The 14185-nt window shown below is 41.6% G+C and overlaps 2 protein-coding genes across 2 annotated transcripts; both read left to right on the forward strand.

Moving 5' to 3' along the window:
• Positions 1 to 583: 583 nt before the first annotated feature.
• On the forward strand, positions 584 to 5199 carry LOC118785269 (tubulin delta chain-like). The gene is made up of 10 exons (XM_036539882.1): positions 584 to 687; positions 766 to 861; positions 972 to 1033; positions 1496 to 1633; positions 1897 to 2038; positions 3512 to 3697; positions 3861 to 3956; positions 4185 to 4260; positions 4608 to 4743; positions 4950 to 5199. The coding sequence occupies exons 1-10, from the start codon at positions 584 to 586 to the stop codon at positions 5180 to 5182; spliced, it is 1269 nt and encodes a 422-aa protein (XP_036395775.1). The 3' UTR covers positions 5183 to 5199.
• A 1386-nt stretch (positions 5200 to 6585) lies between these two features.
• Positions 6586 to 11057, forward strand: rbm12bb (RNA binding motif protein 12Bb). The gene is made up of 2 exons (XM_036539142.1): positions 6586 to 6706; positions 8612 to 11057. Exon 2 carries the CDS (start codon positions 8634 to 8636, stop codon positions 10632 to 10634), a length of 2001 nt encoding a protein of 666 aa, XP_036395035.1. The 5' UTR covers positions 6586 to 6706; positions 8612 to 8633; the 3' UTR covers positions 10635 to 11057.
• The last annotated feature ends 3128 nt before the right edge of the window (positions 11058 to 14185 follow it).

A 14185-nucleotide genomic window follows, 5' to 3' on the forward strand; every position in this document is an offset into this window, starting at 1 on the left:
AAAGGAGACTCAGAAAATTTGATTGATTGATCTTGATTTGATTTGATAATTAAAAAAAAAAGAATACATAAAGTGGACCACCAAAGTTAGTTTAAGTTTAGTTCTGTCAGCTGAGCAAGAGTATATAGGTAGAAATTTGTGAAAGGTAGATTTCATACTAATATTAGGAAGAGTTTTTTTTTTTTTTAAATCAGAGAGTCATAAATATAAAGAGTAGCTCAACAGGGTAAGTAGTGTAAGCAGAGACCCAAAGAATATTCAAGACCAGCATGGCACAGTTCTGGATACACTAAAGTATAAGCTTTCAGTTGTTGGAGGCACACCTGTGTTTAATGGAGTTGTGCTTCATATCAGTAGGACAAGCAATATAGCTCCAATCACACATCTGTTTGAAGAAGCAGGAAAAGGTAACAAGGAGGGGGTAACAGGCATCTGTAAACCCCCAACTTGCTACAAAGATTTTACTGCTGTCTTGCTTCCCATTTCAAAAGTGCCACTGGTTCAGTTGAGTCTTTTCATCTTTCAGCTACTCATTGGCATATCAATCTATTTGACAGGTCTTTGCTGCTGTAGCAGCATCATCATGTCGGCTGTGCTGCTGCAGGTTGGGCAGTGTGGGAACCAGCTTGGTTTAGAGTGGTGGAGGCTGCTTACAGAGACACCAGCCCAGGGCAGAGAGCTTGACAGGTGAGGAAGGTATACAGTTGCCCAGGCTGTTCAGTTCAGGTCAGTACTGTTGCATTGCCTTTAACAATGTGTTCTCAGGTACCCGTTCAGCGCCAGGGATGGGAAGCTGGGAGCAGTGTTCATAGACAGTGAGCCCAAGGTTCTGAGGGGGGCTCGGCAGCTGGTGAGGAACAAGTGAGGGCTCTCTTCCGGTCTTATTGTCTCTTGTCTTGTTATTCATAGACAGTGTTGTTAGAGTTATCCTCAGTATTATGAATCCTGATTGCCTCCCCTTTTCATTTTAGGAGACTGCGGGAGTCCAGTATCGTTGCAGGACAAGGAGGAAGGGGTAGCAACTGGGCATATGGTGAGAGAGAAACAGGACTGTTTGGACAGAAGCTGTAAATGTGTCCATCATTATTATTGAAGTTATTATTGAAATGTAGCAGATACTTTAATGTAGCCTGACATAGATATTCAGAGAGTTTGGCAATTATTATATCATTTATGCTGGCAACTAAATTGTCATGTAAAAACTATACGGGAACACATTTGAGCCCTTCAAGAGCACTGTGTTATGCTAGCCCATGCAATTGTTATTAAAGGAATAACAGAAAACAAAAAAGTAAAACAAGCTCATGAATAAACACATGTATAAATTGGACTGAACTGTGCAGTGAGAACAGTGCTGCTCTGTGTCATGAGATACTGGTGTCACCAGCTGAACTAAACTGCATTTGCTAAATGTTGTATGGATACATGTGTGTAGCCACAGCTTGTGGAAAGCATTTGATAGCATAGTGTCTGAGTTGCATGGGTCCTATGATAGGATACCACGGACGGCAGGGTGAAGGGGATTGTGGGCTTCTCCAGCGGGCAATGGAGGCATTGCGGATGGAGGCGGAGAGAAGGGACTGTTACTGTGGGACGATACTGCTCCATAGCTTAAGTGGGGGCACTGGGTCAGGTGAGCATAGCAGTACAGAGTGACAGCACATTGGTTGACATGTGGGTGAATGGAACAGTGGGCTTGTTTTTACGCTTTTGTGTTTTGGATTAATGTTATGAATAAAAAGATGAATTGGTGTGTTATATGTGTACCTATGATCCAAATGAATAAGCTCAGTGTGTCTTTGGTTGAAAAAGAGATGGTTTCACTTATGATGTCACCAGTTCAGGTGATGATTGACAGATGAGTCCTGATGACTGGTATTCCTATCATTGCGGCAGGGCTGGGGGCCAGGCTATGTGAGGAGATTCGGGAGGAGTTTCCTGCGGGTCATATCCTGTCTGTGTCTGTGGCACCATACCAGAGTGGAGAGAGCCCTCTGCAGCACTATAATACCCTGCTGAGTCTGGCCTCCCTGCACAGGTGTTTTTACCCATCTGTCCCTTTGTGCAGCCAACATAGTTTTCACAGTTTTCTGTTCTTTTGTGAGGTCTTGAAAGACACTGAGAGTTGTGCTGTGAGAAGTTAAATCGCTGGGGAAATGTTTAATTGGACATACCAAGCATTTATAAAGTACATGTCTAAATCTGAGGATTATCCATGCTATAATTAAATTCAGTACTTCTGTGAATGAATTACCCATGCCTAAATCAAGCTCAGAACACTAATATGAAATTTAATAAACACATGGAGAGAAGTGCATTACAAAAATTATTTGCTTGTTATTACTTGTCATTTGTTTTTTAGTCCAAGTAATTAGTATGTCACTGTCAGTGTATTGTATTACTCTTATTTTACAATGAGGCTGTGTGTGTCAGTCAAAATATCTAGTTAGCAAGCTTTACACCAGCAGTTAAATTGTGTTCTCAACTGCAGTGATGCAGTACAAATGATTAATTATTATATAACCATGCTTTGATTATTCTTGTTGCTGTTATTATTGTTCAATAATTCATATTGTGCCCATACAATCTGAGTGATGTCCTCTCATAGTAAAAGCTTAAACACATAGCTTAGTGAACAGCTTAGTAATTAAACAAACAAAGCCCTGCTATTTTGTTATACATTTTTCATGAATGAAACATAATAGATAACTTGGCCTGACATTGCACAGCCTCATTAACAGTGCTAGAGCACCAGAGCTCAAGGTGGAGCAGGACCTGGCCAAGCAAACTACAGGAGTGAGATTGAAGGAAACAGCCTTGTTGGAAAGCAGTGGGCTTTGCGAAATATACACCATTTATGCTATACTTACTGTATGCACTTTTGTAAGTTGCTTTGGATAAAAGCGTCTGCTAAATAAATAAATGTAAATGTAAATGTATACTCTGTCTGACACATATACATGGACAGAGAAATGCTGATCATCTATTAAGTTTATAAGTTAATGAAACTATTTAACAGAATGGAATCCACAGAATTCAATTATTCAATATATTCATACAATATTGTGACCCTGAGACTGTGTTAGAACCTTTGGGCACTTTAGTTTACAAAATAAGCTTGAATTTTCATAGTCTAAAACAAAGCAAACCTAAAAATTTAAAAATGCTTTTTTTTTTTTTTTAGAAAAAAAGTTATTTTGAAAGTGCACAAATCACTTGCAATTTAGTACCTGATGACTAAATGATTTTTCCCCCCTCTAGAACTTGTTATAGTGATTATACCATGTATGTACCATAATTACAAAATGGATGACTTTTTAACCTCTAAAACACAAAACATTTATTCACAGTCATATCTGTTTGTGTAACAGTGCACCACAAAGTTGTATTTTGGTTTTCTCAGCTCTCCCTGATGTTGACTGTGTGCCAACCTTACTGCACATCCCTTGGTCTCACAGACTTTGTTTTGTGAGTCATAACCCCTCTCTTTCCTCTGCTTGTGCTCACACAGGTCTGCTGATGGTTTGCTGCTGTTCCGCAATGACCAGGCTCTTGGCCCGGCTGAGCCCCTGCAGGGAGCGACTGGGGGCCTATCCAACCCCTCTTGTCCTGGGGGTTCCTTCTCAGCAATGAATAAGCACATAGCCAGCTGTCTTGCTGGCCTTCTGCTCCCTGTCCACAGCCTCACCAACGCCAGGTACTACTGCATTATGTGGAACTGCTTGGACGCTGGTATTTATTTTCTGTGTCTTGCATGTATTTTTATGTTGTACAACTGCTGTATTGCTGCACATAGAAAAATACTCTGAGTGCTGTGCGCTTGTGCTGGTCTAAGTTGCTGTGTCAATGTCTCACTGCAGTGGGCTGAGTCTGGGAATGGAGCCTTGGGAGCTGGTTAGGTCTGTCTGCCCCCTGCCTGCAGCCAAACTGCTGCACACCACTCAGGCTTGTTCGAGGTATGGCACGTTTTATTTATTTGACAGACATCCTCATCCAGGGCAACTTACAGTGTTTGTGTGCTGTCACATCACAGATTCCTCAACCCATTCATACAGCTTGAATAAATTGTTCAGGTAATGTATCTTTCTGAAGGGTGCAACATTACTGTCTTGCTTAGTGGAATTTAAACCAACCATCCACTGAACAAGACAGGACTTTTTGACAATTTCGTTGTGCCTCCACAGAGATAGGATGCATTGGGACAGCCTGGCCACCTCCAGTCTCCAGGGCTTGCCTCACCTCTCCCCAGAAGGGAAGCATGTATCTTTTCAGTTGTTATCAAAATTAGTTTCTAACAGCATTACTACCAAATCTCCTGCACAAACAATCAGTCAAGCAAATTTTGTATAGCACCCTACATAAAAGCGTTGCCATAGAGCATTAGCGTAGGGCAAAGATATGAGTGGCAGAATGAGGTACAGTTGTAATTTCTTTTCTTGCCCACCACCTCCTCTCTCTCTCTCTCTCTCTCTCTCTCTCTCTCTCTCTCTCTCTCTCTCTCTCTCTCTCTCTCTCTCTCTCTCTCTCTCTCTCTCTCCCTCTCCCTCTCCCTTGTCATGTCACAAACATTTGTCCTCAGTTTGAACTTTGACCTTTTTTGTGTCCAGCACAGCAGCCGTGCATTGTTGGCAGTTGCTCGAGGTGTCCAGGTTGACTCCTTTGTCACATCCACTGCATTGCAGCGGCTGATACGGGGCCACCACTGTGTTCCCTGGAACCCTTTTCCCGTTGACCACTGGACAGGTCAGCACAGTGCCTCATTTTGGCAAAGGATAAAACTGCAAATGATAAAAAATACCTATGCCTTGGGGAAAAAAATGTTCATGGTTTGCTGTTTGCGTTCAGTGAGATTACTAAGCTTGTGATTGAAAAACAGCAGTGATACACCCCATGCACAGCACAAGTACTGATATCCTAGTGTGTGTGCATGTGTGTGAATCTTGTTTCAGACCCACGTGACGAGCTGGGCTGCTCCCACTCTTCTCGCCGTCTTACAGTTTGCTCCAACCACAGCAGTGCATCTGACCTACTGAGCCGGGTTGTCCGGCGTGCAGGAGAGATGATCCAGGCCCGGGCCTACTTGCACTGGTACCAGCGTCATGGTGTGGAGACCCAACATTTCCAGGAAGCACTGGACACTTTGAATGCAATAATTAAGGAGTATGACACCCAGGGGGACTGAGGCAGAGTTAATTTACACCGGCCAGAGATGTGTTACTGAGACATATGTGGTTATGACTAGGCAATATTTTACAGTTATTGTAAATTATTTGTACGCTGTGTTGAGATGTGTGGCATTTGCACTGCAAGCATTACGGGTGTGTGCAGCTCATTCAATGAGTTCAGACCTCACAATAATATGTCAAGTGTTAACCCCCTTGTTCAAGTTTGTATAGTGTTTCATAGTGGAAGGGTTGATGATGGTGTGCTTTTCATGTGTGTAATATATTCAATTTTCTAATAACTTAGCAGATAATTGTTGTGTATTCTGATGTTAGAACCACTGAATCTGCCAGAGGTCAATGCACAAGAGAACAGATTTGAGCTAAGATCAGTTAGCAAAGTGCTAATCATAATCATCAGTTACCAGGCTTTTACTGTGTTTATGTCCCTCTTTTTGTTATTTTTATTATTTAGACTGAATTAGCATGTATTATTATTTGCAGTACATTAACATTACATTTTCAATGTTCAGACTAAAAGAAACAGGATGCAATTATTTTTCAAATGTGCTGGAATGTATCTACTATAATTCAGTTGTAAACTGAAACATACTGTTTAAGATGCTAGGAAATTTTATTGTCAGTAATTTACAATAGGGAGCCTTTTATATTTTACACAGAGGGAAACTCTCAAACTGGGACCATGTTAAAATTCATGGTACATTAGGCAGGTTCAGGGTATAAGTGGACTTGAACGGCTGGCTGGAAAACCCTTATGGTGTATCTTCATGGAAACACTCCTGTTGTGCTATTGTGGGTATATTCCTTTGATTTTGTACTGTTTGCTTCATATAGAAGACACTTAATCCAATTTTATGCTTTTTGACAAATAAAATCTATTTTAACAGCATTTTTGTAACAAATCCAAGTTCATGTCATTCCTTTCAATCATTCAGTGCTGATTGCTTTTTACTTTTTACTTTCAAGAGAAGCCACTGCATAAGGAGAGGCCAATATTCAAATCCTCTCAGACATGAGCACTGAAAAGCAAAGGGCAGATGTTTGAGGATAGTAAAAGTACCTGTATGTGCAGGGCTGATCCCACAGTTGGTTTCAAAGCCTCATGAAGCACCATTATGTACCTATCTTGAAATTAAGCTGCCCCTCTGGCATGCGGGCAGTCTCCCAAGTAGATGGAAATGAACGACCTTTAATGGTATGATACTGTTGTTGTTGCCCCTTTGGTAGAAACAAAGTCATATTGATCAGGGTCACTGCATGAACACAGTAATAAGTGCATACAGCCGATGACTAAAGAACGGTTGAGATAAGCGTTTGAAGAAAAGGAGTTGGCTCCCCCATCTCGGCTACCGTATGTTCCAAATGTATGGTCATGCGCAGAGGCGAAAGATTCGTTGACAAATTGAGAAAGGGCTGATGGGAATATCGTCACATTTTCCTTAAATTTTTTAAATTCGGTCTCAGCACGGAAAGCGCGTTTTTGTTCAATTTCATTTTGTCTGGACAAATACGCTGCGTGATCTGTAAGTGCTCTCGAGAGGAAACGCCGCATTTCCGCTGTATTGCAAAATGCCTTGTGTGGAACATTAGCCAGCTTTGGTGCCTACGAGGAGCTACCTAGCGTCTTTTGACGACTACTTTGATGCAAACCGGACCATTTTAGCGTTAGACTAATTCGTTTGTTACTTAGGCTCTGAAAGAACTGCTTTGATAAAACGTTGATCAACGGTAGGACGCAAGTTCTATGGAGTGTGGTTCGCTGGCGAGCCAACCAGTTTGTTGTGTTTACATTGTTTGCTAGCAGGGTAATGTTAAGATCGACGTTAGGTTAATGTTAAGATTGATGTTAGTGTTAAGGTTAATGTTGGCTAGATACTTACGAAGATCCGGTGTGTTTTGCTCGCAAGAGCATAACTATTTGCTAAAGGAAGAATTGTTTATCCGGCGTAGTAAGATGGTGCGGATGTTGAAGGAATAGACAGTTGACGTTAGCTGGCTTGCTAAACAGCAAGCTGTGCTCTTGACGGTGGCGTATTACTTGTCCCCCTGATTGCTTCTTAGGCAAATGAGCAACCTACAGACAGGACTGCACAATCCAGATTCAAATTACTTGAGTTTTAGCTTTAACCCTGTTAAATACGGATTTAAAATGAAGAAACCGCTAAGCTGCTAAAGATAATTGGTGGTTACTGTTTTGTGCCAACTCTTTGTTATAACGTTACGTACTTTTGTCCAAGTAACTTTCGATCCCAAAGGACACTGTGTACACGAAAATAGGATAACTGAAGCATTTGCTGGGAGCGGGTAAGCAATGCTGAATTGAAGTTGAAAGCAAATTTGATTGGCTGTACACCCTGGGTTTATACAAGCTAAGCTGTCAATGTTTTTCCGTGGTGGTAATTGCTCAGTGTGTGGTTGGGATTTTGTTGGAGCGTTTTCTCCTTGAGTTACTGCAGTGGAATTCCATTGCTTCTCAGGTATTCACTTGAACTGCATGTTTTTTTTTTCTTTCTCATTTTTACATCACCTTTACAGCTATGACCGGTGTCTTCTTTTAACTCTAGTTTGTGTGCTTTCATGATTATAATAACAATGGATGTCTCATTTGAAAATACTCTGAAGTGCATTAATTTGCTCAGTAACCGAATGCAGTAGGTGGGTGTGTCTTTCATGCGACTAGGTGGTTGAGCTGGGCATGTTTTGTGTGAGTAGCTGGAAAGCGATTTTTGTGTCTCTCTGGGTATCAGGTTTGTGGTGTTTCAGATGAGCCTGAGAAGTCTGATTGTAGTTTGTATGTAGTTTGTCGTGTTCACTTATTTTGTTGATTTGAGTTTGCTTGCCATGTGCTGTGTGTATATGTATCAAATCATACAGCCTTTATATAATGGACTAAATGTGTTACATGGACTTTGAGAACAAAGTGTCCTTGTGAACAGAATTCTGCATGGACACCCAACGGAGGATTCTGCCTTATTTGGTTTAATTGGGAATGAATGTTGCCATAAACATGTGGAACGTGGAAGCCCTTAACATCTAACATAACTCTAGATTGTAGACTGCATAGAGAATGTGTTGCCTTTCTGGGAAAATGCTGATTTAAACATGAAATCTGTATCATCATGTATGCTCATGTGTCAAATATGTTGAACATGAATTTGACTGAGGTTTGATATTGGATGAATTTGAAGTAATTCCAGCTGTGGATTATATGTTAACACTCGTTTGGTATCGGTGCCGTTGTTTGTTGGTTGGCGCACTAAAGGCTGTAAGTGGAATAAGTTGACTGCAGGGGCTAGATGCCTTCATTAGGTTTTGGTCATCTGTTGACTGAACAGTCCTGTTCAGGTGTTGTGACAGTTGAGAGGAACTTCTGGAATGATGGTGGAATGAAGGAATAATGCTCTTCTGTGTGCCCCTCTCGTCTGCAGGTGCTGTTATTTGTACTTCAGCATGGCGGTGGTCATCCGTTTACAGGGACTCAAAATCACTGCAGGCTCTGAGGACATTCGAAATTTCTTCACCGGCCTGAAAATCCCTGATGGCGGGGTGCACATTATTGGTGGGCCGCTTGAGGAGGCTTTCATCATCTTTGCGTCCGATGAGGACGCGAGACGGGCGATGAGCCGTTCCGGAGGGTGCATAAAAGGGTCCCCGGTAAACCTCCTGCTGAGCAGTAAGGCTGAAATGCAGAACATTCTGGAAGCAAACACGAAGAAACCTGAGGTGAACAAAAGGAGGATGTACAACGAGGGGTTCAGACGAGCAGATGCCCACCTGCCGTCTCCTACCTTTGCTGACAATCTCTTGGCAGAAGCACGAAGAATGGACCATTTGGGAATGGGTAGCACCTCCGGCTCAGCCGTTCAGAAGGAGATGCACATTCATCAGACAAGGAAGACACTAGCTGCTGGAACTGATGGCTTGTACCTGCATTTGCAGGGATTGCCCTTTTCTGTGTCAGTGGAAGATGTGAGACTGTTTTTCCACGGGTTGCAGGTGGAGGACGTCATCCTGATGAAAAACCGCCGGGGCCAGAATAATGGGAGTGGTATAGTAAAGTTTGCAACGCTGCATGATTCTCATGAGGGCTTGAAGCGCGATCGTGAGTACATTGGTTCTCGGTTTGTGGAAGTAAACTCCTGCTCAGAGCAGCAGTGGATAGAAGCAGGAGGACACACGGGACCGTACCTGGACAACAATGTTGACTTTGTCAGAGAGCCTCTTCCAGCTTACGTGGAGAAGAGGTATGCTCAAGAACGCACAAGATCAAGATCGCCGGTCCCATACAGGTCTCGGTCTTCCTCCCCTTCGGGTGATGAGTATTGTGTACTCTTGGAAAACCTCTCCTACTCGGTAGAAAAGAGTGACATAAAAGCCTTCTTCTATCCCTTGGACCTGAAAGATGACCAGATTCTTCACCTGCAGGACAGGTATGGCAAGAGGACAAGGGAGGCTTTTGTGCTGTTCAAGAGCCTTAGAGACTACTGTGCCGGCCTAGCCCGCCACAAAGACAGTTTTGCTAACCGAACAGTCTACGTTTCTCCGATTTCAAAGGAAAAAATGGTGGCAATGTTGGAGTCCATGGAGCAGAAGATGGAGAAATACCATGAAAGGTCCAGCAGGTCACTGGAGAAGTCTCCATATTCTCAGAAACCACGGTATGAATCTGAAAGGATCTGCATCTATGTCCGCAACCTGCCTTTTGACGTGCGCAAGGTGGAGATCATGGACTTCTTCCAAGGCTTTGCTATATCAGAAGAGACGGTCTACCTGCTGCGTGATGAAAAGGGGGCCGGACTTGGTGAGGCTTTGGTGACATTTCTCTCAGAGGCAGAGGCACTGAGGGCTGAGACTCTGAATGGGCAGAGGTTCCTCGGTTCCGAAGTGATGCTCAAATGCATCTCCAGGGCGCAGATGCTAGAGTTTGGTGTAGTGGACCATCCACAGCAGAGTCTGGAGGAACCTTCAAGGTCAAGGAGTCCAGAGGGCTACGCTTCCAGGCACGGGGAAGCGTCCCACTTTTCCCATGATGGAGAATACTTGGACTTCAGGGTCCCTAATGATGTCCACATGACCCTGAGGGACCCGCCGCTCCACTCTCATGGAGACAATGACAGGTTTGAGTCACACCAGGAAAGCCATGACATATTTGGTGTCCGAGGGGATGGACCTACACAGAGAGGACTTGATAACCTTGCGCAACAGTTCGATGGACCTGCTTGTCTGAAGCTGGTTAATTTGCCGTTGAAAATCACTATTGATGAGATCTATGACTTCTGCTATGGGTACCGGGTGATTCCAGGATCCGTCTCTTTGCAGTATAACAGGAATGGAGTTCCCAAAGGATCTGCAACTGTGGTCTTTGAATCTCGGCAGGAGGCACTGACAGCAATTCAGGAACTGAGTGGAAGACCAATTGGGACCAAAAAAATAAAATTACTTTTCATTTGAATCCTTTGCATTTGGTTTGCAAAGGTTTATTTTTTCTTTAACTGCTAAAAAACTAAGCTTTGGAAAAAGTGCCCTCCAAGTTGCAGCCTTTTTTGGTTGGTTGAAAAAATATTCTACAGATTGGGTTAGCTGTATTGTTCTGAAATGAGAGACAGCGTAAAAATTTGTCTGCTGTGATTAGATGTGGTTTTGAATGTTCACAAAAATGTGCCAAGCCGGGGAGAGCAGAACCAGTGGTCTGCATAATTAAAAAAAAAATTACTTGCGTTACAATTAAGCACAAGCCTCATTCCCAGTGTTTTCACTCTGATTATAAATGTGAAACAATTCAACAATATGATATTTTGATAATGTAATATTACACACAAGTACTCTGTCAAACAGTTTTATGGTTAACTGAGAATATGTAGCATGTTTGTTTAATCTGTTCTTATTTGCTTTCCCTATGTAATTTTTTTTGACTGCTTTAGCACTCTCTTAGGACGTTTGAAGTTGAGTTAGTGTAAAAAGAGAGGTTTCACCTTCTCTGAACAGTTAGATTTGAACTTCAGAAATGGCATCTGTGTTGTTTCAATTTCATTTTTTGGTGTGTTTTAAGTGCGTATCAAATTTGAATGGTTTCTGGAACTAAAACTCAACTCTGCAGATGTTAATTCTCACATCACATTTTGGAATCCAGTATTCGATTTCCCCTGCATTCTGTTAATAAAGGCATTCTGTAGAAGCTCTTTGCATTTCATTTGATTTCCCAGTTTAATTTCTTTCCAGTCTTCATTTTAATTTTAAATATGTTTGTGAGCTATGAATTAAGTAAAATATAATTAAAACAAGAAATCATAGCTTATCCATATCTCAGTCTGTCATGGGGCCACTGTCTACATTCCATCTGGTAAGCAGTTGGTACTCTGTTGGTCTTTGATATGAGTGCTGGGAAATGATCCTCCATCCTTCCAGGATCTGGGCAGACACTATAACCTCAAGACCAACAAACGTTAGGCAATGATCCTCTCTAAGATAAATTCATGCACTTCTGCAGTAAGGTAAAGTCACACGGTCTTCTTTCTTATATTGTTACCGTCTATAACGTTACCTTTCGTTTTGTCCTTTTGGTCTTCTTCCCTCAGGTTGTTTCTCAGACTCACCATACATGCCCTCAGTGCTTGTGAATGTTACAGCTAATGGAAGTGCAAACGTTTGCCCTGAAGACCATTGTAGTTGACATATGTTGCTGCCAAAAAGTTATAATGCCACAGAAAGGAACTCGGTAAGCAATGTGTGGAGTTGTTTTTAGTATGGCACATACCAGACAGTGATACGTTTGGTTATGGTAAAGCTATGTGCTTTTCACAATATACTAGTACTTATAATAGAGCATTATTGTACTCATAATGAGAGCACCTGCTTCACACATTGCAGTGTCCACTGAATTGCCATCTGTCTAAAAATAACCACTAGAATACCAGCTGTCATTGTTGTCAGTGTACCCACAAGGTTCGTATGTATTTATGTGCTAGGTATTTGTTGCGGCAGGCTCATTTGTGTCCAGTGATACATGACTGCATCTGAGAAGTTCCATTTCATGCTGTTTGCATGTATGAATAAATCACACACTGATCACAGTCCACAGAGATGTAGTGTCCACCTTTGAGGAAATCTGTGATGATGTTTTTCAATAATTACTCATTGACCTCCTATCATAGGAAGCAGGGACATCATTTCTAGGACTTTGGTAGCCATGGTATTTCCAGGAATAAAGCATGAAGTGGAAACGGACAGTAATGCTGAGATAACACTACAGTTTTGCCACTGTAGAATCTCCCATTTCTTTGTGTTCCAGCAGGTGGTGCTGTACTGTTTGTGTTGTCAAACAAAACTCATTGGTTAACACACATACCTTTTGAATGCCCAAATCCATGATGGTGTACTACAGAACCCTTGGTAGTATTTTATGGTTAAATATAAATCGCCACCATAAAACTCTACACTGACCAGTGTAGAAGTTATATATTTCATTGTTATGTCAACATCGTTAATGTGGAGTCATTTTGAGGTTTCCTAGGGAGTAATCCACATGAAGAAGCTGCTGTCCATGGTCCATGTATTTCTGGAAGTTGCACCTTACTTAGTTATTGAGTACCTTGTAATGTGTTTTTATTTAACTGTGTTCAGTAATTGTTGTGTTCAGAATGTGTCTTCATTCCTTTTTAATGTATCCAGTCCATTCAGCCAAAGCCCATTCAACGCTCACTGTTGGCTCAACATTCCAGAAAATTCCACAAAAAGGCTTGAAAATTTCAAAAGAATATGATTGGATATAACATTTTTTTTTTTTTTAATTTTTGCAATGGTCAGTGCTTTCCCCCTCTTTTACTCCCAATTTGGAATGGCCAGTTATGTCATTAGATGCTGCAACCACTACTGTCAATGCGGGAGGGTGCAGAGGGATGCATGCTCTCCTCTGAAACATGTAATGTCAGCCACCACTACTTTATAGCTCCCATGCTAAGCTTGCACAGACTTGAGTAAGAGGAGGACTCTGTTGCGAGGGAGGAAGAACACGCAGGAAGAACTGCAGACCCCTAATCATCCAGTGGGGGTCGCTAATGTGCAGTGGAGCAGACTAAACCTCTGGCTGACTTGTCTTCCCTTGGCGGAATGAAACCAATTTGTTTCACCGCTGTGGAGTCCTGGTCATTGTTGGCTGATGACATACCTGGGGTTGAACCCAGGCTGAAGTGGTCAACCTTGTGCTTGAGACAGCAAGTGCTTTTATTGGTTGAGCCAGTTGGGAGACCAGAATATAATATGATGAAGGTTAACTGTCCTTGTTATTTTTCGTATTCTTAATTTGATACATTCATATTTAGCTGCTTGTAATTTTGCTATCTTTACTTTGAGTCTACTCTTGTCTTACAGTCTCATGACTAATAAGTTGTGCAATATTTTCAATACGTTTCAAAATAATAAAACAATGAATGGAATGTTTTCATTAACTATTATGTAGTGAGGGTCAGAAGGTCAAGACATACCCTGAAAGGACAGAGGTATTATGCACTAGATGTATAAGTGAAATATAAGAATAATTTATCAAGTTCTACACTTTCAAGAACATGAAAACTTCTCAGTAATGAGATGACCTCCTCTGATCTAGACACAATTGAATACTTTGCAAAGTTTTTGAGGAGGAAGAGGTGATGTCAATATTAATGGATTTCATAATTGCCCAAAAAGGTCACAACATGATTTTTGACACCATTAGAATAAACATGAAAAAAGCAAATGTGTACATAATTACACAAATGCATTTATAAATGTAAATCATGTGGATGTGTGTGTGTGTGTGTATAATCTGTGAAATCTGTTCAAAAGTATTTGTAATAACCACCAGTTATTACAGCTGTAATCTCAAAACCAGTTTTTTTTTCTTCCTTAAAACCATAAACGCAAGCAAGGAGGAGCACTGATATTTTGTTATGACAGTGGTTTCATTTATGTAGCATCTTTTGTCCATGTCTCATTTGTTAATATGTAACACCGAGGTGATGCTGGTG

Source organism: Megalops cyprinoides, chromosome 10, assembly GCF_013368585.1.
Source record: "Megalops cyprinoides isolate fMegCyp1 chromosome 10, fMegCyp1.pri, whole genome shotgun sequence".
NCBI classification, from domain to species: Eukaryota; Metazoa; Chordata; class Actinopteri; order Elopiformes; family Megalopidae; genus Megalops; species Megalops cyprinoides.